This window comes from Episyrphus balteatus, chromosome 1 (assembly GCF_945859705.1).
Source record: "Episyrphus balteatus chromosome 1, idEpiBalt1.1, whole genome shotgun sequence".
NCBI lineage: Eukaryota > Metazoa > Arthropoda > Insecta > Diptera > Syrphidae > Episyrphus > Episyrphus balteatus.
In genome coordinates this window covers 43,594,712-43,622,244 of record NC_079134.1, presented here as the reverse complement: position 1 = coordinate 43,622,244, position 27,533 = coordinate 43,594,712, and the positions used below count along the sequence as shown (strand labels likewise).

The following is a 27,533-nucleotide window of genomic DNA, read 5'->3' as shown; positions in this document are numbered from 1 at the left end:
TCAATTTTTGGAGATTTTTTGGGACTTTGAAATTTTCAGTACAAATTTTGTTTTTTGAATATCTTTTAAACGTAGGGTGGACAAACGACGATTTTTAGTATACGTGTAGAACTCGAGGTGGACAAACGACAGAAATTTGAAATTTTGAAAAAAGTCAATTTTTGGAGATTTTTTGGGACTTTGAAATTTTCAGTACAAATTTTGTTTTTTGAATATCTTTTAAACGTAGGGTGGACAAACGACGATTTTTAGTATACGTGTAGAACTCGAGGTGGACAAACGACAAAAATTTGAAATTTTGAAAAAAGTCAATTTTTGGAGATTTTTTGGGACTTTGAAATTTTCAGTACAAATTTTGTTTTTTGAATATCTTTTAAACGTAGGGTGGACAAACGACGATTTTTAGTATACGTGTAGAACTCGAGGTGGACAAACGACAGAAATTTGAAATTTTGAAAAAAGTCAATTTTTGGAGATTTTTTGGGACTTTGAAATTTTCAGTACAAATTTTGTTTTTTGAATATCTTTTAAACGTAGGGTGGACAAACGACGATTTTTAGTATACGTGTAGAACTCGAGGTGGACAAACGACAGAAATTTGAAATTTTGAAAAAAGTCAATTTTTGGAGATTTTTTGGGACTTTGAAATTTTCAGTATAAATTTTGTTTTTTGAATATCTTTTAAACGTAGGGTGGACAAACGACGATTTTTAGTATACGTGTAGAACTCGAGGTGGACAAACGACAGAAATTTGAAATTTTGAAAAAAGTCAATTTTTGGAGATTTTTTGGGACTTTGAATTTTTCAGTACAAAATTTGTTTTTTGAATATCACCTAAACGGGGGGTGGACAAACGATGATTTTTTGTTTGTATCCATTTCTCGAGGTGGACAAACGATTGCCGTTTGAATTTTCAAAAAATAATAATTTTTGAGGACTTTTTAATTTTCAGTAGAGGTACACTGTGGTGTATGCGTACTTTTTTTTGAGTTGCTATAAAAAAATTCTTTTTGGAATATCTCCTAAACGGAGGGTGGACAAACGATGATTTTTGGTATACGTAAAGAACTCGAGGTGGACAAACGACAGCAGTTTGAATTTTTGATGAAAATTGATTTTTGGGGATTTTAGGGGAATTTCAATTTTTCAGTGCAAAATTTGTTTTTGGAATTGCTCCTAAACGGGGGGTGGAAAAACGATAATATTTGGTGTGTACATAGAACTCGAGGTGGACAAACGATTGCAGTTGGTTTTATACGTCTATCTCAAAATTTGAGCGTTTTAGACGATTTTTCATTTTTCAGACTTCCTATAAAAAAAAAGAATTTGCTCTAAAATTTTTTTGAAGGGTGGACAAACGAAAATTTTGGGTGGACAAACATGGACAAACGGTGGACAAACGAATTAGACAAATTTGGTTCAAAAATTTTGAGGTCGCAGTTCTGGCTTCACGGAGCCCTTTTTTTTGGTATTTTTGGCGTCAAATTACATCGATATAGGTAATATAGGGCAAGTTTAAGATTCGTCCAGACATGACATAACGATGATAGAGAATGTCAAAAAGTGGTGTTCCGATCTGTTTGTCTGTCTCTATCTTGAGCTACATCTCGAAAAATGTGTTATTTTTTTACCAAAATTAACAGTTCCAAAATGCACCAAAATGGAAAATCTGTTTTTTTTTTTTCAAAAAGCTGTAATGATTTTTATTTATTAGTTATTATTGAATTTTCCGTTGCAAAATGCAGTTTTTTTAAATCCATAACATAACATCTTAAATGTTAGTTATGGAGTTACTTACTTATTTTTGTACTTAACGAAACTTTAACAAAACTTTTGTAGTCATTCACTTACCTGAAAATAAAAATAAGAGGATTTTTTTTAGATAATTGCATTTTATCAAAGTAGTTAAAAATGTTAAAATAGTTTTTAGTTTTAGTTTTTAAATTATTGTTCTATATGCATAATTTCTGTAAATAAAATCACTGTGACGTATGCGTAATATAGATATTTGGCAATAAAAAAACTTCAACAATTTCAAATTAAAAAAAAAAATTTTTTTTTGTTCATAATATTATCGAAATGTTGTTGGAAATGATGAAAAATGATGCCCTTAACATTAACGTCTCTTACTTTGGTAGACACTTTGTGGCGGATTAAAAATCATGTAGTTCGCATGGTTTTAAAGCTATTGAATTTTCCGGGGTATATTTAAAAGGCTTAAACCCAATTTCTCACCACATGATCATTCTTTTTAGCGGAGTTATTCACAAAAATGCATTTTTTGGATGTTTTACTTCTAAGCTAATATCTTTGCTCCAGTATGTCGTAGACCGAAAAGTGAACATACATTCTCTTCCTTATAATATCTTCTATCGTTTAAAGGTAATTTCATTGTATTCAAGTAAGTAACTACAAAATGGCAGCCAGTTTAAGTAAAAATTCTAATTGTTAAAAAACAGATTTTCGTTTTTATTTCGAAAAAAGCACATATAATTTGTCTAACCTATTTTGTAGCCCTCTTAATTTCTTGCATTTTAACTAAAAAACTCTTTATCACCAAAGATGGCCGAGCAATTGATAAATGAACGCAAGTAAAACCGGTCCGATGACACCCAAAAATATCGTTTTTTTGGGAATAACTCGGCTTTTTTCTTACAACATTTTCTATCAATTGCACATTTTTTTGTAATATTAAGTCGAAATCGTTTTTATTATGCACACTCTAGCCTTATTATTTTGCAAACGGTGTAATTATTGGCTAACAAAATATAATACTATTTAAGACCTTTAAATTATCTATAATTAAAAAAAATAAGCTCTCTACGACCCACACGAGCCAAGAAATTAATTTAATAAAACACGAGTTAAATCCTCTTATAACAAGAAACAATGAAAATAACCCCTTCTCACTGAGAACTATTATTCGACTTACAAACAGGGAAATTTTTTGAAATTTTCTTAAGGTTTAATGCTTTCTTAAAATCATAATAACTCGGCTACCGTGGGTCGTAGAGAGCTATTTTTTTTAAATTATAGATAATCTTTTAGCTCTGATTTTCAAACGTCGGTAATTATAAATACTTAAACCTCTATAGATCAAAAATTACCGCTGTTGACGTTGAAGATTTTTGTGAACAAAAAATTTTTTTTCAAACATTTTGCTTAAATTTCATTAATTAACATATGCCAAAAGATTGTCAAGGCAATTAAACGAAAACAACTATGTAGGAGTAAAGGACAATCTTCCATCGTTTAGGTGATAAATACAATTTTCTCACAAATTGACTTCAAACACAAAAAAAAAATATTTGAACACAACGGCAACACCTACAATATTTAAAAATACATTTTTAAAAAGCTAGAAGCTTATTCATATGCATAAAATTAAAATTAAGTCAATTGAATGACGGGTTTATGAAAAAATGGTAATTAAACTCAGATTTTTGAAAAAAAAAAAGTTATTGAAAAAATTTTAACATGTCGTTCTTTAAACTTTTTCGTAATATATAATGCATTTATTTTTGAAATTTGTCTGGCCACATTTAATAATATGATTTGAAATTATAAAAGGAAATGTCAATATGTAATACAGTTTATGAAAAAAATTTAAAAGTATTTCATTTTCAAAGACCTTTTTTAATAGAAGTTTTGTAAAAATATTTAACTTATTTTTTTTTTAAAGTTCAACGTTTAAAAATAAAGTTTTTTTTCATTCAATATCCCTTATTGTTGAAAGTTCAATAGCAAACATTTTAGTTCTTATTTGCCAAAGTCTTTGAGAAAATCAATTATTTCAATGCAAAAATTCAGTTTTTATCAAAAAAAAAAATCAAATGAAATTGAAACAATTTTTAAGTTTTTTTTTTTTTTCAAAACTGTAATATATATATTACCTTTTCCTCTTTGGAATTCAACTGATACCCATTTAAATCTTGATTGTTTACTTGGCAATTTTTTAAATAACTTTAAAAATCGGCAATCAAAAGAAAAATTGTCAAGAGAACAATCAAAATTTTATTGATACGAATTTGAACCCAAACTTTAGAACTTGGTACACTTTTACATCTCCATACTTTTTGTGCCAGCATAATTTCAACATAGGAGAACTTGGCTCTTTTTTAACAGTAATGTTTTTGTTGTGATTTCACTACTTTTTGCAAGGTATGGATGTAGAATTGAAAATCTCTATATTTGATGAAAATTCAGTGAAAATGGGCGGTTGCCACGCCCCCTGGCTAAAATTTTCAAATTTAAAATTGTTTCAATCAATCCCTCGAAGTATGTTTACTTTAAAAGTCTAAAAGCTGAAACACAATCACGCTTTGACGTCGATTTTGACAACTGCAAAAAGTTCAACTATAGGAAATCTGTGTAACCTCACACAATGACGCATTTCTTACGTACGCTTTTTTTGACAAACGTAAGGAAACGTTAGAAAGCGAGCAAAAGTTCAACCAGACTGAACTTTTGCTCGCTTTCTGACATTTAACAGACATAGTTACAGTCACCCACATTATTATTGCGCCAAATGTGAATACAAAAAATAAATTATTGCAAAACTATGTGTGTTTTTTAATTTCTCTTTATAGATTTTGCACAAAAAAACGACATCGAGATATTTTAAATCAAAACAATTTACGTATTAAAAACAAAAAAAAATTAATGATGTTTTAGACTGAGTTTTATTGTTAAAAACAATATAAATTGATTGGTTTTGTTTTTATAACTATAGGATTAAAGAATAAACAAATTTCTATGCATTTTTTAAACACATTAATATGCTTTTTCATTTTTCCACAATTAAATCAAGATAAAGACTTGGCCCAATAATTTTGTGAGTGACTGTGTTTTTTTTTATTTGACACCAGATTTTATGTTGCAATCAGCTGTTCAAAGTCAAAGTGACAGAAGCGCGCTTTGAGGATTTCTGAACGTAACGCGACGACGCGTCTGGCAAAGCGTGATTGTGTTTCAGCTTTAAAAGTTACCAAATAATACGATTTCAAAATTTAGAAAAAGTGCTAATTTTGGAATAGGTAGATTTAAGTTGTTTATTGACAAAAAAAATATTATCAAAGGATTTTACCTCTACTTTATTTCATTAGTACCTACAAAGTTTGGACGTTCCGGCTACATATACAAAATGCCCCTTGATTTAGCAAAAAAAAAATAAAATCGTCAATTTTTTAACTTTTTACTTGCGATATAGGTACTATATATCAAGTTATGTATTCGTACAAAAAAAAAAGTTGAGATAACATTTTTCCATGACATTACGATGGTAGACAGTGCCAAAAAAGTGGGTCCCGGAAGTCCGTCTGTCTGTCTGTATAAGGAGCTATAGCCTAAACGGATGGACCGATTAATGTCAAACTTGGTATGTAGCGTTATTTGGCGACTCTCCAGAGGGGTTTTTGGAATTAATTTTTTTGGACCAAAAATAACGGTACTTGTCATATACCGATTTTAGTAAAATTGAAATATCTCGAAAACGGCTCCAACGATTTTGTTTAAAAAATTCAAATGTTAGTTTTAAGCTAAGGTCTATCTTTCAATGAAAAAAAATTTTTTTTGAAAATCATTATTAACGGTACATGCCATAGAACCCTTTTTTTCAAATCCGATTATCTCCGAAACCGCTTATTCGATTTCAACGAAACTTTTTGTGAGAAAGCATTTATATAATCTTAATATAAGCCAAAAATAAAATTTAAAAAAAAAAATATTTTTGGATTTTTAAAAAAATTTTGAAATTTTTTTTTTGAAAAATCAAATTTTCGAAAACGGGACATTGAATTTTTTTGAAATTTTGTTTTTAGATGTTGATTAGTGATTTCTACAAAATGGCATACCAATTTTATTTTAAAACTTTTTTTCCAAAAAATTATTTATAAAAAATTAATTTTTTAGAAAACGGCTCTAACGATTTTGAAAATTTTTTTTCTAAAAATGCATGTTAATATATCAATCAAAACTGCATACTTGTTTTGGAGGGCAATTTAATTTCAGATTTTTTTTCATTTTTTTTAAAAAACGAATTTTATTTTTTTTTTTTCAAATTTCTATATAAAAAGTCTTAAAAATTTAAGCAACTTTAACTCTAAGAGCAAGTTCGTGCGACCCAGTCGTGCATTTTATTTTCTTTGATTTTAGGTTAGAATTTTAGTCAAATATAATTTTTAAAATTTTTTAACCATCTTAACTTGACAGAAAATTTAATTTGCTATGAAAAGTGTCTTTGAACCATTTCAAAGTTAAGCTTGGTTTTCGAGTTAAATCCAAAACACTGAAAACCGACCAGTGTTGCCGTTTTCTCAGAAATGCACCAATGAATTTAGCAGCACTTTTGGCTGGAGTATTCTTTTATGTCAAGGAATCATAAATCAGCAATAAAAACTCTTGAACGAATTTGTTCCATTCAAAAGGGTCTATTCAATAGACTAATATCTTGTTGAAAAATTGATTTTTTCTCTTTCTGGGGAATAAGTACTACTCGTAACTGACTATTTAACTGACCATTGAAAAATTGGCCCTAAAAAATGAATTTCTTCCCCTTTTATGACTAAACAAAAAAAACAACATATTTTTAAAGATTTTTCTTGGTGCTGGTTTGTACAAGCATCATAAGAACAAATTAATACTATATTTAACACACATTTATCGAAGAAAATTCGCCTCAAAGTCAAAAATTATCATAGTTAAGAAAAAAATTAACTGCATATAAAAATTAATATATCTGAGTAATAAGAAAAGATATTAACATTTTTAAAATGCAGTTTCAAAGAATAACATTTCTTTTTAAAATCAAGATCTTGGCGAAGTTTTTATCATTTGTATTAACAGAGAAATTATCATTAACATAAGTAGAGGAATACCAAAGTAAGCTTTTTCTTAAATCTTCGCTTAGTTTTTTTTTCAACGGACAACGGAATTTACTGTAGAGCAATTTTCTTCATAGAAAATACCCCAAAATCACCCCTTGAAATGCCCTTATCATAATCCGGAACACCCTGTATTTCGTCCATCAATATCAATTCCTTTAAAACAACATCACTTCAAAAGATCACGTTAGACTCCGATTGGAAATCCAAGAACAAGTATTGATTCAACGACATGACAGCAAACAATCAGCGTCATCATCAGTTTTATTTTATAATTCTACCAAAATATAACCTATTTTTTATCTTTTGTTAAGTGATTTATAAGTTTATGATAAAATAACTTAAAACAAATTTAACGGAATCGCATTATTAACCATAATAATGCAACCAAAATGTATGCATTGATTGTCTTTTTTTTTTATTTTGAACATAAAATCCGTCAAATTATGTATTGTTCTTGTTTTATTAAATCGAGTTCTTTTGAATGTCAAGTATACCACTTTCCTAGTCACTCGACCTGATCATGATTAACCGGGTCTGGTTCTTGCAGCGGTCATTTAAAATAAGATTTCATTTTATTAAAATCAGTTGACAAAGTGTAGTGTACATGGATTGCACATCTTTTGATTCGGTGTTTCTTTAACCAGTGATATAAATATTTTGTGTGTTTGCTTCTTTAGTGTCTTATCTGTTTATTTCAAACAAGCTTTAAATTTGATTTCAACTATTTATTCTACTTTTTTTTCTTTTTAATATTTTATATCCTCAATAGCAATTGGAAAAAAATTACAGAAAAAAAATAATAGTTTCACAGTTACTTTCACTTTAACCCAATAAACATACAACCCGTGTATGTATTACTATTACATAAGTCTTAGTTTAAATTAATAATTAAAAAATACATTTATTTTAAATTTTTCATAGCAAAATGACCAGTTATTATAAATTTGGAAAGTTATTGGGCATTATGATTGTGCTACAAATTCTGAACAAAGTTCAAACACAACATCCAAACGACTTGAATTTTAAGCAGCTTTACCGGTATACCGATGAGCCTATGATAAATGTGCTTAAGCCAGGAAGTAATGAATACAGTTTTATGGAATTAGAGATACCTATCAGTTTTTATAGTAAAACATATCATCGAATTTATGTAAGTTTATGATAGCTGCAGCAATTTTTTTTTTTTAAATAAAATATTTAAATACTTAAGTGAAACAAAGTTATAAACTTTAGGGGTTTTTTTTCCACAAAAGTAAGGTGTGCCAATGAAAAGTTCTTATAGCCTGAAAAATAGTTAGTCTAAAAGTCGCACACATTTCACAATACTGAATATTTTCCCATCATTCACATACTGTGACTCATAATTTTGAAGATGGAAAACCAGTATCAGCATATCACAGTAATCTTAAAAAAAAAGTAATGACATTTTCGTGAAACGTTTTGACCAATTTTCGATTCTGACTTGCTGTTGTTTTTTTAATTTTCTCTGACAACAGAATGTACAGATGGGGAATTCCATGGTAAATCACGTAACATTCAGAAAAATGTCTAATACATGAATAGATTTTTTTTGTCAATTTTAATATAAATTAATACGAAAATACTGCCCAAGAGAAGTAAGCCATTTACAGCTGCAAAAATGTGGTGTTTTATTTCATTTAAAAATTCATATCCTCACAACAGAAAAACTGTTTGAAGAATACTTTCATAATTATGTAAAACATTTTTCTTTATTTTTAGCAATATCATTTTAACATCTTTAAAAATCAAATTAAATATCTTTTATATCAATTCAGCAAAAAATTCTGTAAAATGTGTTTTATGACAGTTAAAATATCAAAACAATATTTTCATTATGTATTATTTTCATTATGTAAAATGTATGCATTACTGAGAAAATTTGATCGGCAATAAGATTTTATTTCACATATTTCGGGAAGAAAATAATAAAACAATAACATCACGTACAGCTGAGAGCAAAAAAATAGCAGCGCTTTGAAAAATATTTTGAATAAAGCATTAAACATTAAAAGAGCTTTGATTTTGGATTTTTTTTTTAAAGAAAAACTACTTTAACTTCATTAAAATTTAAGTTCTAGTAAGAATGGAATTTAATTTATTTCTAATAAGCGAAGAAATAATCCAAACACAAAATAAACCTCAAATTAAAGCGAGCAAAATAATAGCAGTGATTTTCTTTTTCTATTAAATTTAAATAAAACAAGGGCGAAAAATATTCATTTAAACGGTATTTTATTAGAGGAAAGGTATTATTCCCCCCCCGCTATGACCGTTATTTTTAATTAACGCTTCGCAACGACCATCCACGAAGTCGTAAAGTCCCTGAGATCTTTGAGGTGTTATAGATCACCAAACCTGTTCAACAACGGTTCATAACTCCCGTTATTTTAAGTTTTGGCTTCAAACACATCTTCAAAGACTGAGTAGGTCACTTCATGGCCTCAATCTTCACAAAACTTGATTAGTACTTCATGACATAAAATTTTGAAAAAAATTAGTTATTCTCTTGAATGTTCTCTATGCTGATGAGAGCAAATTGGTTCTTTATGGTGATTTAGGGTCTCGGCAATTTGTGCGACGACCACGGAAAAATAAATTCAACCCTAGATACTTTACAAAAAAATGACAAGATATTTTTGGATCCGGTTTTCTGTTTTAGTTAAAAAACAAGTTAGAGCATCGAATTCACAAATCTAAATTATTACTTAAATACTTACAATTTAAAACAAAAAATTAGTTTGAATTTTTTTTTTCAAAATTTTGATTTTGAAAATTAATTTTTTAAAAACTATTGCATAAAATGGCTTATAATTTTTGTAAAAGATGAGGTTTTTTGCTTTACAAAAAAGTATAACACATTATTGTAGGTGTAACCATTGATTTTTAATCATTTTTTTCTTAATTAAGTCAATTTTTTTTTTAAATTGCCCCTCCCGACTAAACGAGGGGGAATAGTCCCCAGCTCCTACACGATTTTTTTCTTGTCTCAACCCAACCTACATGCTCTAGTTTTTCGGCACATTGCTCCTGAATCACCCTGTATAAATATTCCAAATAATATGAAATTGAATATAAACAAAAATTTATTTTTTGCAACTAAAAAAATTTATTGCTAGTAAAAAACTACTTTGCACAAAAAAAAAATTTATTACAAATTAAAAATGTTCTGCACGAAAAAAAATCATGCAAATGAGAGCTTTAATTTTTTTTTTTTCAATGCAGAACATTTTGTAGTTACTATTTTCAGTGCAACAAGTACATATATTCAGAAAACAAAGTTCCAATTATGGTTCAGGGATAAAATTCGGCATGAAAGTTTCATTTGTAATGAGAGCCAAGAACCAAAAGAGTGCATCGAAATATTTTGGGTGAAAGGATGTTTTTTTCTATTAAATTAAAATAAGAATGATAGCTATTAGTATCCGGGGAACCAATTACCCTTAAAGACCTCTCAACACTCCATGAAAAAGTTAAAGTTCTTCAATCCACTAGCAGATAATAGGTTACAGTTTCTTAGGTACCTACTTGCTTGATTTTTTATCAATATTTTTGTTAAGTGATTCGAAAACAAGTACATACTCGTAGTTTGGATATTTTCTCTAACATAAATTTGTTTTCAGATCAACACAAATGGAATACTCACGTTTGATAAAAAAATACCATATTTCTCAGATCGACAATTTTCAAGCAAAATTCCATTAATTGCGCCATTTTTTGCGAATGTGGATACATCGGATTCAGGAAACTCAACCATTATCAGTCTCTTCAGATCACAGAACCATGAGAAACTACATAAGGCTAATAGTCTTGTTCGCAAAAAATATTCCAACAACTTTGAAGCCACAATTTTATACGTGGCTACTTGGGAGAATGTTGGATATTATCATGCTAAAACAGATAAGTTGAACACATTCCAGGTAAACTTTAACCTACTTTAACATTAATGACGTATTAACAAAGATTAAAATTGTATTCAATTAAGGCTATCATAATTTGCAACTCGGATGAATCTTATGTTCAGTTTATTTACCCGGAAGAGGGTATAAATTGGTTACAGGCTGAATCTGGACAAAGTGGAAATCTAGATTTTCCAGCTCAAGCGGGTTTTGCTTCGGATGATAGAAGATACTTCATGATAAATGGATCTGGAACTGAAAAAGTTAGAATTTTTCATTTGTCAATGTTGTCTAGTAACAATTTATTTTTAATTCAAAGGTTGCGAATTTGAGTAAGATGTCGAATATTGGAATCAATGGAGTCTTCTTATATCGTGTTGGTCTGCTAGATTTCGATTCAAATATATCCGATGAAGATAATAATGGAACTATCAATGAAAATGTTTCTCCAATGTCTTGTGCCGGAGCTGGTCGTTTAACATGTCATTCCTCAGCTTCCTGCATCGATAAAACTAAAGGATTTTATTGCAAGTGCTTTGAAGGATTCTACGGAAACGGGCATTCATGCATCAGAAATACAAAGACCATCAGCATTTATGGATCGCTAAATGGCCAAATTAATAATCGTTCTATTGAAAGGGATGCGAAAATTGAATCAATCATTAGTATGGACAAAGGTGTTAGTGAAACTGCCATCAGACCAATTAGTGGCATATTGGAGGGCCAGTTAAAGCTGGCTGTACCAGTTTTCAGTTCTTTTGGCTGGCTGGTTGCAAAACCACTATCCCCGAAATTTATGAATGGCTACCAGTGGACCGGTGGTAAGTTCGTCCACAGTTCTGAATTGACTTTTGAGTCTGGTGAGATCCTACACATCAATCAAACATTTGAAGTAAATGATCGTCAGCAGACAGTTAAAATCGATATAAATGGATTCGTACCGAAGATCGGGTATGACGAAGAAATTGAAATTCCGGGTTATACCAAAGAATTAAAATTTGCATCCCCGAATACAATTTCATCAACAGTAGAACATTATGTTGAGATTCCTTCGAAGAACAAAACTATTAAATTTCAGTTAAGTCAAAACATTTCCTTTGAATCCTGCAACTCATGTTACAGCAACGAAATCAATGTCACGGATATAACTTCTCTCGAAAGAGTTTCTAGAACTTCTTTGAAATTAACTCCAGTTCCATATTCTCTACGTAGTACTAAGATGATTGCAAAAATTGGTGATGAGGATACATTAAATCCTTGTTTTATAGCAAACTGCTGGAAATTTAGTTACTGTGTTCCAGATGAAGAATCATATAAATGCGTTTGTGCGATTGGATTGAAGGAAAATGTGACGGAAGATGGTGTCGAGTGCGTCGATATTGACGAATGCCAAAACGAATTAAGTCCGTGTAATGATGATGGTTACTGTGTTAATGTTTTGGGTGGATATTCATGTTTTTGCAATGACCCAAACGAGTCCGATTGCGTCCGTAAAATTGAGGCTGATGATTTAAGTTATTCCACTGAACAAAGAGAAGATTGTTATGACGTAAGTACCTATATTTTTTAATTTTTTTTAATAACAGAAATATTTAGAAACCAAATTATTATCACCAAAAGATTTCCTAAACTTAAAAAGGTACAAGTACCTTAAGCCTGCTAATATAATATTTATTGTATGTATATGCAATCGTTATCAGTGTAACATGACAAATAAATACTGATTCCCGATTTCTCACTCAATTCTGCTTGAACTCCAGAAGTAATCAAAATATGGTTGTTTATTACAATTATAACAGTTACCTATAACTCTTAAAACAGTGTCACAAAGGACCACAAAGTTTGCAAGTTTTTCTTAACGTGTCGCCCCGCACACTGGGTCAAAACTACCATTTTCGTTGCATTAAATCAGCCGGTAGAGTAATAAGCCTGAAACTTTTTGAAAAATATCGTAAGACCATTGTTTAATATACTTCAACCTAAAATTGAATACGCCTCCAAAAAACGCTTTTTTGAAATCAATTCTAAAACAATTGATTAAAATAACTCGATTTAAAAATTAAAATTAAGTAAAGAATGTCGGCTTTTGAAAAAGTATAATTTTAAGTTAATTTTTTAAAAAGTTGCCCCTCTCGCCTGAACGGGGGGAGGGGCAACTTAAGTTATCGTACTCGTGCCTTGCATTGATCTAAATAATTTACGAATTTAATTTAAAAAAAAAATGAAGTGCAATTCATTGGCAGACAACGCTTATTCTATCGGAAAGGAAAAAAGACGTCCCTTACTTTGTTGGACACTTTGTGGCGGAGTCAAAAATAATTAATCTCATCAATTGTAGCTACTTTAATGATAATTTGTTGCGCAAAAACTTATTTTGTAGCTTAACTTAAAATTTCAGAAGTGCACTTCCGGTTTGTAGAGACATTTTTTAAAAATCACATTTTTAAATTTTGTATTGCCTTTTTAAACTTCAAAATGAAATAGAAAACGACTGAGAGGAGCTACAAAATTAATTTTTGCGCAACAAATTTTGTTTTGCAAAGCTAGCCGAAAACAATTATTTCACCAACGAACTATCGGCTGAAGCTATAAGCTACATTTTTAGAGCACGGGTTGAAATGCTTAGCCTCAACTGTATGCCTCATCGCCCTGATCTCTCACAAATTTGTGGTTTGTGTAACAGAAGAGAAGCTGAAGACACTCTCCACTTTATTGCGGTTTGTCCAATACTTCAAGAGATAAGAAGATTACATTTAGATGAGAGCTTTATTTCCCCAATTCGTTTGCGCGAAATACTTAACGGTGCCCAAGGGTGGTCTAACCTATACAAATATTGTAAACATGCGTTGACTTTTCGGAATAGTTACTTATGAGAAATTCTAAAGTTATCCCAGCTATTGCAGTTTAAATTATGTTATTTTTTTTTTGTGTTTCAAATCACTTGAAAATTGATAACATGTTTAAAGTTTTTATAAATTTTGAAAAAATGTATTTTGTGTTTCAAATCACTTCAAAATTGTTACTTATATTTTCAACTAATTGTTAAATTTTTCCTTATTTAATAAGTTTTTATTATTTTATTGAATTTTGTTCATTAGCCAATTTTTATAAATTATTTCAATATTTTCTATATATTTTTTTCTTTCTTTATTATGAAATATCATATCAGGCAGACGGCAGAATTGCCACGTCCTTATTCTTAGGAATAAATATTGTAAACCATGTTTTATGAAATAAAGAATTTTATCTATCTATCTATCAAAGCTAGCCGAAAATTCAATACATAATTCAAAAACTATGCGAGCTACAAATTTTTGGTTTACGCAATAAATTAGCACTTAATTAGCTACAGTAAATGAGATTAATTTTTTTTTTACTCCGCTCTCCGCTACAAAGTGTCCGCCAAAGTAAGGGACGTCTTTTTTCCTTTACGATAGAATAAGCGTTGTCTGCCAATGAATTGCACTTCATTTTGTTCAATGTTAAATTTTCCAGATAATTTAATTTAATTGCAAGAATATGAAGGACCTACAGTTTTTGGTCTGCTAAGCAGAGATGCAATGTCCCCAAAAGTAAGGGACGTGAAAAAAAGAATGAAATTGAAACAGAGAATATCTGGAAAATCTAACATTAAAAAAAATTAAGTGCAATTTATTAATAGATAGCGCTTACACTATCGTATGCATTTTTATGTTCTTACCAACAATTCAAAGTAAAAATACAAGCTTTAAAATGAGACCATGAGACTTTGAATACAAATATTTTGTTCACTGCAATTTTTGTTTTTAATATATATAATTTAAACTTATTATTGTAAGCTAAAAATATCACCAAAAATTACACTGTACAATAAATACATTTTACAGAATCCAAAACTATGTAGCGATCATGCTTCCTGTATACGATCTAAAATGTGAGTATATTCTTTCTTCTTCCATACTAGAATTTTTAAGATCATTGTAATTTTTCTTTTTATTACAGTGATCGAGTGTTTGAGTGCATATGCAATCCTGGTTTCTACAGCAGCGATAACAGCAGAAATGTTTGCAAGGAAGAGACCTGTAAACAAAACCCATCTTTGTGTCATCCAAATGCTAACTGTCACTCGATTTATGGTACAAATACCTGCGTTTGCAAGACTGGTAAGTATCTTTTTTCTAACACGTGCATTATAAAATGAACATAATTTCCTGTTTTTCACTAGGATATCACGGCAACGGAACTACATGCATAAAAACTGATTTTTTTCTTTCAGCTAATCATAAAATACAGAAATTATTTTTTGATGGAAAACTTATAACTGTTGTTGAAAATGAGGATGCCAAAGGTATAGACATAGATTGCATTGAAGGGCGAGTCTACTATTTTAAGTTAGGTAAAATCCTTAGCGCTAATTATGATGGTACAGATAGTCGTTCATTTATAACTGAAGGTAAGTTTCTCCTATGAAATTTTGAATAAAAATTATATTCATGCACTTATCTGTAATGAAAGATATCAGTGACTCTCACGGACTTGCAATCGATTCAATATCTAGACTTATTTATTGGATTTCTTCTGCTAAAAGAGCAATAGAAGTCGCCAGTTTAAACAATCCAAAGATGAAAACTGCATTGGAGACCGACGAAAGTTTGGGTTGGTTAAGAAACATTGCTGTCGACCCAATCAGAGGGTAAGTACACATTTCTTGATTCTTCAACTCACATACAAACTTCCGTTATTAATTTATTCACTATGACCTTTAAAAATTAGATATTTTTTATGGGTCAAAATTATGGAGATGACAGTTATTTTTTTCTAAACAACATTAATTTAAAATTTTCTTTTCCTTTATCGATAGAAATAATTGGTATCTACATATGAATCAGTGATTGTTAAAACAACATAAGTGACAAATTTTTTAAAACCACATTTATAACTGTTTTGCATTGCTTATGGGTAGAACTAGCGTTGAGAGCAAAATCAACATGATTTGATATTTGGATCATATAAAATTTCGAGGTTAAAATACGCATTGATTTTAGATCTAGAGCATATAGATATTTGCCTGGTGTCCGAAACTCATTTCTCCAATGGGCAAAGTCTAGATAATGTAATAGAAAACTATTCATGTTACCACGCTCCACATCCAGCTGACAAGGCAAGAGGTGGATCGGCGATTCTTATAAAAGAAAGCTTAAAACATTATGAAGAAACCAAGCTTACTAATGAAAATATGCAAGTAACAACTATTAGTATTGGTATGAAAAAAGAGTTTAAGATAGCAGCTATATACTGCCCACCAAGGGGCTCCCCGACAGAAGATGACTATACAGATCTATTAAATCTTCTTGGGCATAACTTTTTTGTTGGTGGAGACTTCAATGCGAAACACACCCATTGGGGTTCAAGACTTATATCAACAAAAGGCAAACGACTTTTCCAAGCAGGCCGTAAATACAATTGCGAATTCTATTCCTCCAGGTCGCCAACTTACTGGCCTTCCGATACTAACAAAATACCAGACCTTATTGACTTTTTCGTAGCTAAAGGAATCAAACGAAATCACATTAGTGTCGAAGGAAATTATGACCTGTCATCAGATCATACTCCAGTGATTCTATCACTAAGTGAATCGGAAGTAATAGAAAAAAGTAATCCGAAGCTTGTAAATAAGAAAACAAACTGGAGTGATTTTAGAGAAAGGCTTTTAAGTTTTATAAATTTAAGATCTCCCATGGATACAATCGAGCAAATTGACCATGAAGTGGAACAATTTATTGCTGATGTACAACAGGCCGCTGAAGAAAGTTCTCCAACATTTTCTAATAGAAGACAAAATGAAATAAAATATCCTTTAGAGATAAGAGAGTTGATAATAGATAAAAGAAGAGCTCGAAGAAAATGGCAAAATACTAGATTTCCAGATGATAAATCAACGTTTAACCGTATAAGCAACAATCTTAAAAAACAAATTTATAAATTCAAAAATGATTCACTCAGTACATTCCTAAAGAATTTAATGACTGATGCTTCAACCGATTTTTCGTTATGGAAAGCAGCCAAGCGCCTGAAAAGACCGCATTTACAAAACTCGCCCTTGAAATCTCAAGATGGGAAATGGATCGGTAACCCAAAAGAAAAAGCTAACCTTTTCGCGGAGAATCTTGCGAATGTTTTTAAGCCATACCCAACAAACGCGGCTGAAAATAGCTTACAGTTTGTTGATAAGAAAGATGAAAGTGAAATACTAATTGTAAGATTAAAAGAAATAAAAAGTATGTGTTTACATCAACTATCGAATAAAAAAATCACCAGGTTACGATCTAATTACTGCCCAGGTTATGAAAGAAATGCCATTGAAAGCCTTCATAAAACTCCAATATATAATAAATGCATGCACGGTATGTCCCACACCATTGGAAAATTGCTGAAGTTATTGTCATACCCAAGCAAGGTAAGCCACCTACAGAAGTGACGTCTTACAGACCAATATCGCTTAAACCAATTATAGCAAAAGTTTTTGAAAAACTGCTTCTGAAGAGACTTAGCAAAATTATAGAAGAAAGAAGGGTAATCCCAATTCATCAGTTTGGCTTTAGAAATAAACATTCCACGATAGACCAAGTTCATAGAATAACGGGTGTAATAGAAAAAGCATTAGAAGAAAAACAAGTATGTTCAGCTATTTTCTCAGATGTTGCTGAAGCCTTTGACAAGGTTTAGCATGAGGGACTTGAGTTACAAACTGCAAAGGGATCTTCCCAGACAGTACTATGAAATATTAAAATCCTACATCTCAGACCGATTGTTTAGAGTAAGGTACGATCAAGAATATTCGGAATTGAAGAAAATAGAAGCCGGTGTACCACAAGGAAGTGTCCTAGGTCCTACCCTGTATTTACTATACACAAGGGATATCCCAGTTGGTAATCACACCATAATGGCTACTTTTGCAGATGATACCGCAATTTTGTTACCCGACAAATGTGTCTCTAAGGCAGCAGTAAAACTACAAAATGCCGTCGACACAGTCAGAGATTGGACCGAAAAATGGCGTATCAAACTCAATGAAACAAAATCTTCACATACCTATAAACTTTACAAAAATTCCAATATTCATTAATAATCAAGCTGTACCTTACGCCATTACGGCCAAATACCTTGGAATGACTTTGGATGCAAGGCAAAAGTGGAAAGAGCACATCAAAAAGAAAAGAACTAAACTTGAATAATATAAAAATGTACTGGTTACTTGGTAACAACTCTGATTTATCAACCCAAAACAAAATAATGCTGTATATCGCATAATCAGAGACTGCAAAGTCATACCAATTCTGAAATGGTGTCCGTCTTGAATACAAGAAACCATGTTCGGAGATTAAGAAGAACCAAGCCTCATAAGCTTATGGTCTAAAAACACATGGGAAAGTATTAAAAGTTTAAATTTTCCCCAAAGTGATTTTACAAAGTTAAGAAAGAAAAATCTGATGTCGATCTCTCAAGATTGGTCCTGATAAAGAGGTGGTTTTAGTGGTTAAGAGTCCCACTCGAATACTGCCAAGTGTCTTTTAAATGGAATTGTATCTTTCAAAATGTTCTTGTTAATAAATTAAGTTTTACTATGAATTTTTCTCTGCATTTAGATTAGGTATGAATCTAAGATAGTGCAATATTATTATTGGTAATGCATCTTGCAATGTGTGAAGGATATTGAATTTAATTTTTATTTTGAATATAAAATTCGACATTTTGTTCTAGAGTTTTCAAGCTATTAATACCAGCAAAGAATTGAAAATGCAAACTATAAAAAAAATCGTAAGTCTTGTCTTAAAAGGCTTCTAGTTTGGGTTCTATTGGTTTGATATTCAAGATCAAGGTCTTCAAACTCATCGAAAATTACAAACCATGATATTTTGCACTTCAAATAAACATTAAAATTTTGACAACATTGAGGCAATCAATAAAAAGTGTAAAATGCAAAAATGCATTTTATCCGTTTTTGAAGTACGTCTAAAGAATAAAACTTTTGGACAGTATTAATAAGACTTATTCATTGCTGGGTCGCGGAACGTCCACGCTCAATTTGGATTTTTGTTTTATGTTCTTGGATTTTATATATTATATATACCATTTTCGAATTTCGAAAATCTAATGATGCAGTTAATTGTCGTGAATTTGTCGTAAATTTGTCGTGAAAGAAAAAAATTTTTCGCGCCCGTTTTTTTAAAAATAACCCCTGGTAGTGCTAACTCGACAATCAAGTTAGCATTACCACCCCTCAAAAATCTTAATACGAGCTTTAAATGGAAAAAAAAGTATGCCAATAACTGTCGTGTTTTTGTCGTAGACAGATGGCATGAAAAAAAATTTTTTTTTTCAAAATGCTTAATTGCTATAAATTTTTCCATAATCTACTGTCCCTCGATGATTTTTAATAGATTATGCACAATAAAAATTTTTCCCACCCTTATTTTGTAAATAATGCCCAATTAAGTGAATTACCCATATGAATTTCCATATGAAAAATGAAATACCAAAACCTAGCACTACCATATTAAAACTTTTTGTTTATGGCACTTTTTGATGAAAATTTGTTATACACAATTGTCGTAAGACGTCTACTATCAAATTCAGTCGCGTCCTTACTTTAGCAAGCTGAATTAATAATGCATTTTTATTCATTTCTTTTTTTTCTAATATTTTGGATGTAATATGACTGTCACAACAACATATCTTCAAGTAATTAAGTGATTTTGACTCCCAACAAAACGTTGGGTGTTAAAACAACATATAAAATACATTTATTTTTGTAAAAATCTCCTTTGATAAAGATATTTTTAAAAATTTTTTAGCTAGTTACAACTCTCAGCACTACCTCTAAACCAATTTTAAAACTTAAATTGTCAATGCAGCTTCGTCGTCAAAAGTACAGAGTTTTTTGTCTCTCCTAAAAAAAAAATAAAAATGTTACTTATGGTGTTTTAACAATCACCGATTCATAAAAAGGGTGATGTACAAAAAAGCTAGAGCGTATAGGTTGGGACTAGGCAAGAAAAAAATAGCATGGGAGGGGGGGGGGGTTGATTTCTATTCCCCTTCGTTTAGCGGGGAGGGGCGATTTAAAAAAAATTTACTTAATTTGGAAAAAAATTATTTAAAATGAACGGTTACACCCATAGCCGTAGCTAGGGTTTCGTTTCGGGGGAGAGGGGGGGGGGGGGGGGTAGCTCAGACTAAACAAAATTTTTTTTTAGAAATCACAATACTTTGTATCAACTATATGTAACTGCAGTCGATTCTAAATCCCGCTAAATCAAATACTCATTTGAATTGTGTCGAAGCGAAAAATTTGCCAATATCCTTTTTAAGTATTTTTTTTAGGAGAGGAATTCGTAGTTAAAAGTTTAAAAAAGCCCTGCTTACGGTAAACGAATTTAAAAATGGCCGAATATTCAGCGGCATCTCTAGTTTTGTAGGTACAAAGAGTGATAAGTTGGTTGATATAAATTGCGAGCGTTAGCGAGCAAGAAAATTTTTTTTAAGAAACAAATTTTAACCATTCTAAGGCTTTATAAAAAAAAATTATTTCGTACAATTTAATATATAAAACATTGAAAAATGGACTTTTTCTTGCACTGAAATTTCGTAGGCCGTAAATACAATTGCGAATTCTATTCCTCCATTTCGCCAACTTACTGGCCTTCCGATACTAACAAAATACCAGACCTTATTGACTTTTTCGTAGCTAAAGGAATCAAACGAAATCACATTAGTGTCGAAGGAAATTATGACCTGTCATCAGATCATACTCCAGTGATTCTATCACTAAGTGAATCGGAAGTAATAGAAAAAAGTAATCCGAAGCTTGTAAATAAGAAAACAAACTGGAGTGATTTTAGAGAAAGGCTTTTAAGTTTTATAAATTTAAGATCTCCCATGGATACAATCGAGCAAATTGACCATGAAGTGGAACAATTTATTGCTGATGTGCAACAGGCCGCTGAAGAAAGTACTCCAACATTTTCTAATAGTAGACAAAATGAAATAAAATATCCTTTAGAGATAAGAGAGTTGATAATAGAGAAAAGAAGAGCTCGAAGAAAATGGCAAAATACTAGATTTCCAGATGATAAAACAACGTTTAACCGTATAAGCAACAATCTTAAAAAACAAATTTATAAATTCAAAAATGATTCACTCAGTACATTCCTAAAGAATTTAATGACTGATGCTTCAACCGATTTTTCGTTATGGAAAGCAGCCAAGCGCCTGAAAAGACCGCAGTTACAAAACTCGCCCTTGAAATCTCAAGATGGGAAATGGATCGGTAATCCAAAAGAAAAAGCTAACCTTTTCGCGGAGAATCTTGCGAATGTTTTTAAGCCATACCCAACAAACGCGGCTGAAAATAGCTTACAGTTTGTTGATAAGAAAGATGAAAGTGAAATACTAATTGTAAGATTAAAAGAAATAAAAAGTATGTGTTTACATCAACTATCGAATAAAAAAATCACCAGGTTACGATCTAATTACTGCCCAGGTTATGAAAGAAATGCCATTGAAAGCCTTCATAAAACTCCAATATATAATAAATGCATGCACGGTATGTCCCACACCATTGGAAAATTGCTGAAGTTATTGTCATACCCAAGCAAGGTAAGCCACCTACAGAAGTGACGTCTTACAGACCAATATCGCTTAAACCAATTATAGCAAAAGTTTTTGAAAAACTGCTTCTGAAGAGACTTAGCAAAATTATAGAAGAAAGAAGGGTAATCCCAATTCATCAGTTTGGCTTTAGAAATAAACATTCCACGATAGACCAAGTTCATAGAATAACGGGTGTAATAGAAAAAGCATTAGAAGAAAAACAAGTATGTTCAGCTATTTTCTCAGATGTTGCTGAAGCCTTTGACAAGGTTTAGCATGAGGGACTTGAGTTACAAACTGCAAAGGGATCTTCCCAGACAGTACTATGAAATATTAAAATCCTACATCTCAGACCGATTGTTTAGAGTAAGGTACGATCAAGAATATTCGGAATTGAAGAAAATAGAAGCCGGTGTACCACAAGGAAGTGTCCTAGGTCCTACCCTGTATTTACTATACACAAGGGATATCCCAGTTGGTAATCACACCATAATGGCTACTTTTGCAGATGATACCGCAATTTTGTTACCCGACAAATGTGTCTCTAAGGCAGCAGTAAAACTACAAAATGCCGTCGACACAGTCAGAGATTGGACCGAAAAATGGCGTATCAAACTCAATGAAACAAAATCTTCACATACCTATAAACTTTACAAAAATTCCAATATTCATTAATAATCAAGCTGTACCTTACGCCATTACGGCCAAATACCTTGGAATGACTTTGGATGCAAGGCAAAAGTGGAAAGAGCACATCAAAAAGAAAAGAACTAAACTTGAATAATATAAAAATGTACTGGTTACTTGGTAACAACTCTGATTTATCAACCCAAAACAAAATAATGCTGTATATCGCATAATCAGAGACTGCAAAGTCATACCAATTCTGAAATGGTGTCCGTCTTGAATACAAGAAACCATGTTCGGAGATTAAGAAGAACCAAGCCTCATAAGCTTATGGTCTAAAAACACATGGGAAAGTATTAAAAGTTTAAATTTTCCCCAAAGTGATTTTACAAAGTTAAGAAAGAAAAATCTGATGTCGATCTCTCAAGATTGGTCCTGATAAAGAGGTGGTTTTAGTGGTTAAGAGTCCCACTCGAATACTGCCAAGTGTCTTTTAAATGGAATTGTATCTTTCAAAATGTTCTTGTTAATAAATTAAGTTTTACTATGAATTTTTCTCTGCATTTAGATTAGGTATGAATCTAAGATAGTGCAATATTATTATTGGTAATGCATCTTGCAATGTGTGAAGGATATTGAATTTAATTTTTATTTTGAATATAAAATTCGACATTTTGTTCTAGAGTTTTCAAGCTATTAATACCAGCAAAGAATTGAAAATGCAAACTATAAAAAAAATCGTAAGTCTTGTCTTAAAAGGCTTCTAGTTTGGGTTCTATTGGTTTGATATTCAAGATCAAGGTCTTCAAACTCATCGAAAATTACAAACCATGATATTTTGCACTTCAAATAAACATTAAAATTTTGACAACATTGAGGCAATCAATAAAAAGTGTAAAATGCAAAAATGCATTTTATCCGTTTTTGAAGTACGTCTAAAGAATAAAACTTTTGGACAGTATTAATAAGACTTATTCATTGCTGGGTCGCGGAACGTCCACGCTCAATTTGGATTTTTGTTTTATGTTCTTGGATTTTATATATTATATATACCATTTTCGAATTTCGAAAATCTAATGATGCAGTTAATTGTCGTGAATTTGTCGTAAATTTGTCGTGAAAGAAAAAAATTTTTCGCGCCCGTTTTTTTAAAAATAACCCCTGGTAGTGCTAACTCGACAATCAAGTTAGCATTACCACCCCTCAAAAATCTTAATACGAGCTTTAAATGGAAAAAAAAGTATGCCAATAACTGTCGTGTTTTTGTCGTAGACAGATGGCATGAAAAAAAATTTTTTTTTTCAAAATGCTTAATTGCTATAAATTTTTCCATAATCTACTGTCCCTCGATGATTTTTAATAGATTATGCACAATAAAAATTTTTCCCACCCTTATTTTGTAAATAATGCCCAATTAAGTGAATTACCCATATGAATTTCCATATGAAAAATGAAATACCAAAACCTAGCACTACCATATTAAAACTTTTTGTTTATGGCACTTTTTGATGAAAATTTGTTATACACAATTGTCGTAAGACGTCTACTATCAAATTCAGTCGCGTCCTTACTTTAGCAAGCTGAATTAATAATGCATTTTTATTCATTTCTTTTTTTTTCTAATATTTTGGATGTAATATGACTGTCACAACAACATATCTTCAAGTAATTAAGTGATTTTGACTCCCAACAAAACGTTGGGTGTTAAAACAACATATAAAATACATTTATTTTTGTAAAAATCTCCTTTGATAAAGATATTTTCAGACTAAACAAAATTTTTTTTTAGAAATCACAATACTTTGTATCAACTATATGTAACTGCAGTCGATTCTAAATCCCGCTAAATCAAATAGTCATTTGAATTGTGTCGAAGCGAAAAATTTGCCAATATCCTTTTTAAGTATTTTTTTTAGGAGAGGAATTCGTAGTTAAAAGTTTAAAAAAGCCCTGCTTACGGTAAACGAATTTAAAAATGGCCGAATATTCAGCGGCATCTCTAGTTTTGTAGGTACAAAGAGTGATAAGTTGGTTGATATAAATTGCGAGCGTTAGCGAGCAAGAAAATTTTTTTTAAGAAACAAATTTTAACCATTCTAAGGCTTTATAAAAAAAAATTATTTCGTACAATTTAATATATAAAACATTGAAAAATGGACTTTTTCTTGCACTGAAATTTCGTAGCAGAAAATTGACAGGTACTTTCTATCTATTGAGTTCTAAATGAAATTAGTAATTCTTAAAAACCAAAATTTTAAATAATCCAAGTTGTTTCACATGAGCTAATTACACTGGTCAACAAGATTTTTGTTACAGAAACCAGGGTATACTTTTCTATAGGCTGAGCTCGAATCCGAGGTCAGAAAAATTCTATCACATCACGTTTTGGAGATATTCCCGTATATTCAATATATATTTCAAAGTTATTTTTTAGCGTTTACTTATTTTTAAATTAAATTTGTAACAGTTTCTACAAGAATTGTGTCAAAATTTGAAAGCGATTGGTACAGAACTTTTCGATATTTGCTATTAAAAGCAAATAAATATGAGATGCCCCAAACACTTTGATTTTAAGTTATGATTTCTCGAGGAAGAAAATAGATATTTAAAAGATTTAAACGGATTTAGAGAGACAAAACTTAATTCTTTTAGAAACTGTTACAAATTCAATTTAAAAAAAAATGAGTAAACGCTAAAAAATAACCCTGAAAACTGGTAAAAAGCGGCATTTTCGATTTTTTAACGGGAATATCTCAAAAACGTGATGTGATCGAATTTTTCTGGCCTCAATGCTTTTCTTTTAGGAAACTTTATTGGTTAACGCGCTTTTTTAATACAACAATTAAAATGTCTGAACTGGACGGTACCGCTCGTGAGATTCTTTTCACAATACCAGAGGACCTAAATATCCAATCGATGGCCGTTCTTCTCAACAGTGGGGATTTATGCTTTAATGGTTATGATGGTGAATTTAAGCTAATGTGCATAGATTTTCATTCGAAGGAGGTTAGAAATATTGCAGTAACGTCATCTAGCATAGATAGAATAACTGCCACGAACAATAGTATCTATTGGCATAATTACGACAGGTATGTTGATTTTCTTAATTAAAACTATCGTTATAATTTTGTTTTTTTTTTTTTTTTTTTTTTATAAAATCTTAATAGCAAGGCGTTTGAAGGTGTTTATTCTGATGGAACACGCCATCCAAGTATACATTTTGACCCGGGATATTACGTGGATAAATTAATTGCTTTGGAAGACTATTGTCCTCAAGGCATCAATCCATGCCAAATGAATAATGGTGGATGTCCGTTGGATACTATTTGTTTGCCAAATCGAAGCTCATCATCTGGAAAAAGTTGTAAACAAATAAAGCTAACATAGTTTTAAATATTTCCTTTTGTTTTGAATTTCTGTGAAATTTAATTTTTTTAATAATAATAATTAAAAAAAGAAAAATATAATAAATACTATAATGATTTTTCATACTAAGTTATACTTAGTATTTGAATAAAGCTCATTGGAATGAAAAAAATAAACAAATAAAGCTAACATAGTTTTAAATATTTCCTTTTGTTTTGAATTTCTGTGAAATTTAATTTTTTTAATAATAATAATTAAAAAAAGAAAAATATAATAAATACTATAATGATTTTTCATACTAAGTTATACTTAGTATTTGAATAAAGCTCATTGGAATGAATAAATGTAATTTAAACTAAGTCTTTATTGTTTGTTTGTTTTTTTTTTTTTTTGTTATATTCGATTTTTTTAGTGTGACTATTTTATAAATGCATCTTTCTCGTACCAACAATTGGAACAAAAAAGAAAAGGATTTCGCCTGAGAAACAATCGTAGCTTGTCATAAGTCAATGATTGGGGTTAAACATGTGCTTATTCCTTATATGGCATCCAGGTAAAACGAATAGCTGGATAATGTCTTGGTAAAATACCATCAGAACACAAAAAAAAAAAAAATAAAAAAAAATTAGGTGATTCAGGTTGAATTTTATTTCATTTGCAATTCTGAAGTTCTCTTAGTTCTATTATGTGTTACTTTTTGTCTGGAAATGATCATCATTAGTCAGCTTGTCTTAATTTTCATTTTTTTTTCTCAAAGAAAGGACTTCCGCTTTGGTATGGAATAGAAAAAAACAAATATTTTTGTTTCGTTTTAAACTGACGTATGAGATATGAGAATCGAATGTATAATTATTTAATAAAATTCTTAAAAAAGCGGGAACTTCCAAATAAAGATCTTTCATAAGAATCGAGAAAAAAAACAAAACAATGTATGAGTAATTTTGTTTTATTTATTTATTTTGTTGTTTAATTGTTTTGTGTAAATTTGTATTGAAACTCTGGCGTGTTTGACCTAAATTAATATCTACAACAGTCGGAAAAAGTATTTTGACAAGATGAACATTTTTCTAACTGATGAGAATAATCTGTAACGGTTAAACATAAAATAAGGAAGTTGACGGTTATTTATTAAGTATATTATGGTGAATCGCGATAAAGTGAATTCTTCAAAATGCTTCAATTTTTTTTAGTGCATTTTTTTCATTTTTTGTCCATTTGTGGTAAATTTTGAATAGTATAATAACATTTTTGTGTTTGTATATTTGGTAATTTTTAGTTTCCCGCGATAAATTCAGTTCTCCACAGATTTTTTAACAGACACACAGAAGTTATGACTTGCAACAGAAGATGCACTAATTTCAATGTTAAGTTCCGCCGTTTTGCCCAATTTTTTACAAATCGGGGCCTTAACAAGTCTATCAGTAGTATACGTGCTTGAAACACGTAAATGCATTGCCTTACCTTACCAACGTTGGAAAAAAACGTTTGTCAAAATACTTTTTTCCCTCAAAAATTAATACTTTTTATACAAAAAATGCAACCACGAAGCATAATACCAACTATATGACTGACATTGACCATCGTGAGATTCACCATAATATACTTAATAAATAACCGACAACTTCCTTATTTTATGTTTAACCGTTACAGATTATTCTCATCAGTTAGAAAAATGTTCATTTTGTCAAAATACTTTTTCCGACCATTGTATGTCAATTTGTGGCAATTTCAATTCAACAACAGCTTTTTACGTATTTTTTTTAACCGCTGAGTTTGTCCTTTTTTTTTAAACCGTGTTGCAATTGAGATAAGCCTATTTACACTTACCTCAATTTGTTTGTTTTATCAGTTTAAGAATTTTATAATGGAAACAGTTAATACATTTTATCGAATATACACCCCCCCTAATAAAATGGTTTAATAGTCAATGAGGTGTATATCGAAAGTCGATCGAACCACAATTTTATATACGAATTCATTTAAAATATATTTAAGTAGATAATGAAACTGGTGTTGAGGTGATAGCAAATAGGAATGCCTGTAGGATATTTAGAAAACCAAGCAATATCATCTAACAACAATATACTTGCAATGAAGCCATTTTCA

General features: G+C 30.5%; 2 protein-coding genes across 7 annotated transcripts in view; one reads left to right on the top strand and one right to left on the bottom strand.

The window, feature by feature from the left end:
* The window catches only part of LOC129905836 (mitogen-activated protein kinase-binding protein 1), a 438,084-nt gene that overhangs the window by 214,329 nt on the left and 196,222 nt on the right, over positions 1 to 27,533 (bottom strand). The gene's annotated exons all lie outside the window — the stretch shown is intronic.
* On the top strand, positions 24,820 to 25,483 carry LOC129905839 (nidogen-like). The gene is made up of 2 exons (XM_055981439.1): positions 24,820 to 25,150; positions 25,229 to 25,483. The coding sequence occupies exons 1-2, from the start codon at positions 24,909 to 24,911 to the stop codon at positions 25,446 to 25,448; spliced, it is 462 nt and encodes a 153-aa protein (XP_055837414.1). The 5' UTR covers positions 24,820 to 24,908; the 3' UTR covers positions 25,449 to 25,483.

Coding starts and splice junctions, on each gene's coding strand:
- LOC129905839 (XM_055981439.1), top strand. CDS start 24,909: ATGTCTGAACTGGACGGTACCGCTCGTGAGATTCTTTTCACAATACCA. Junction 25,151..25,228: donor TATTGGCATAATTACGACAG/GTATGTTGATTT, acceptor AAATCTTAATAG/CAAGGCGTTTGAAGGTGTTT.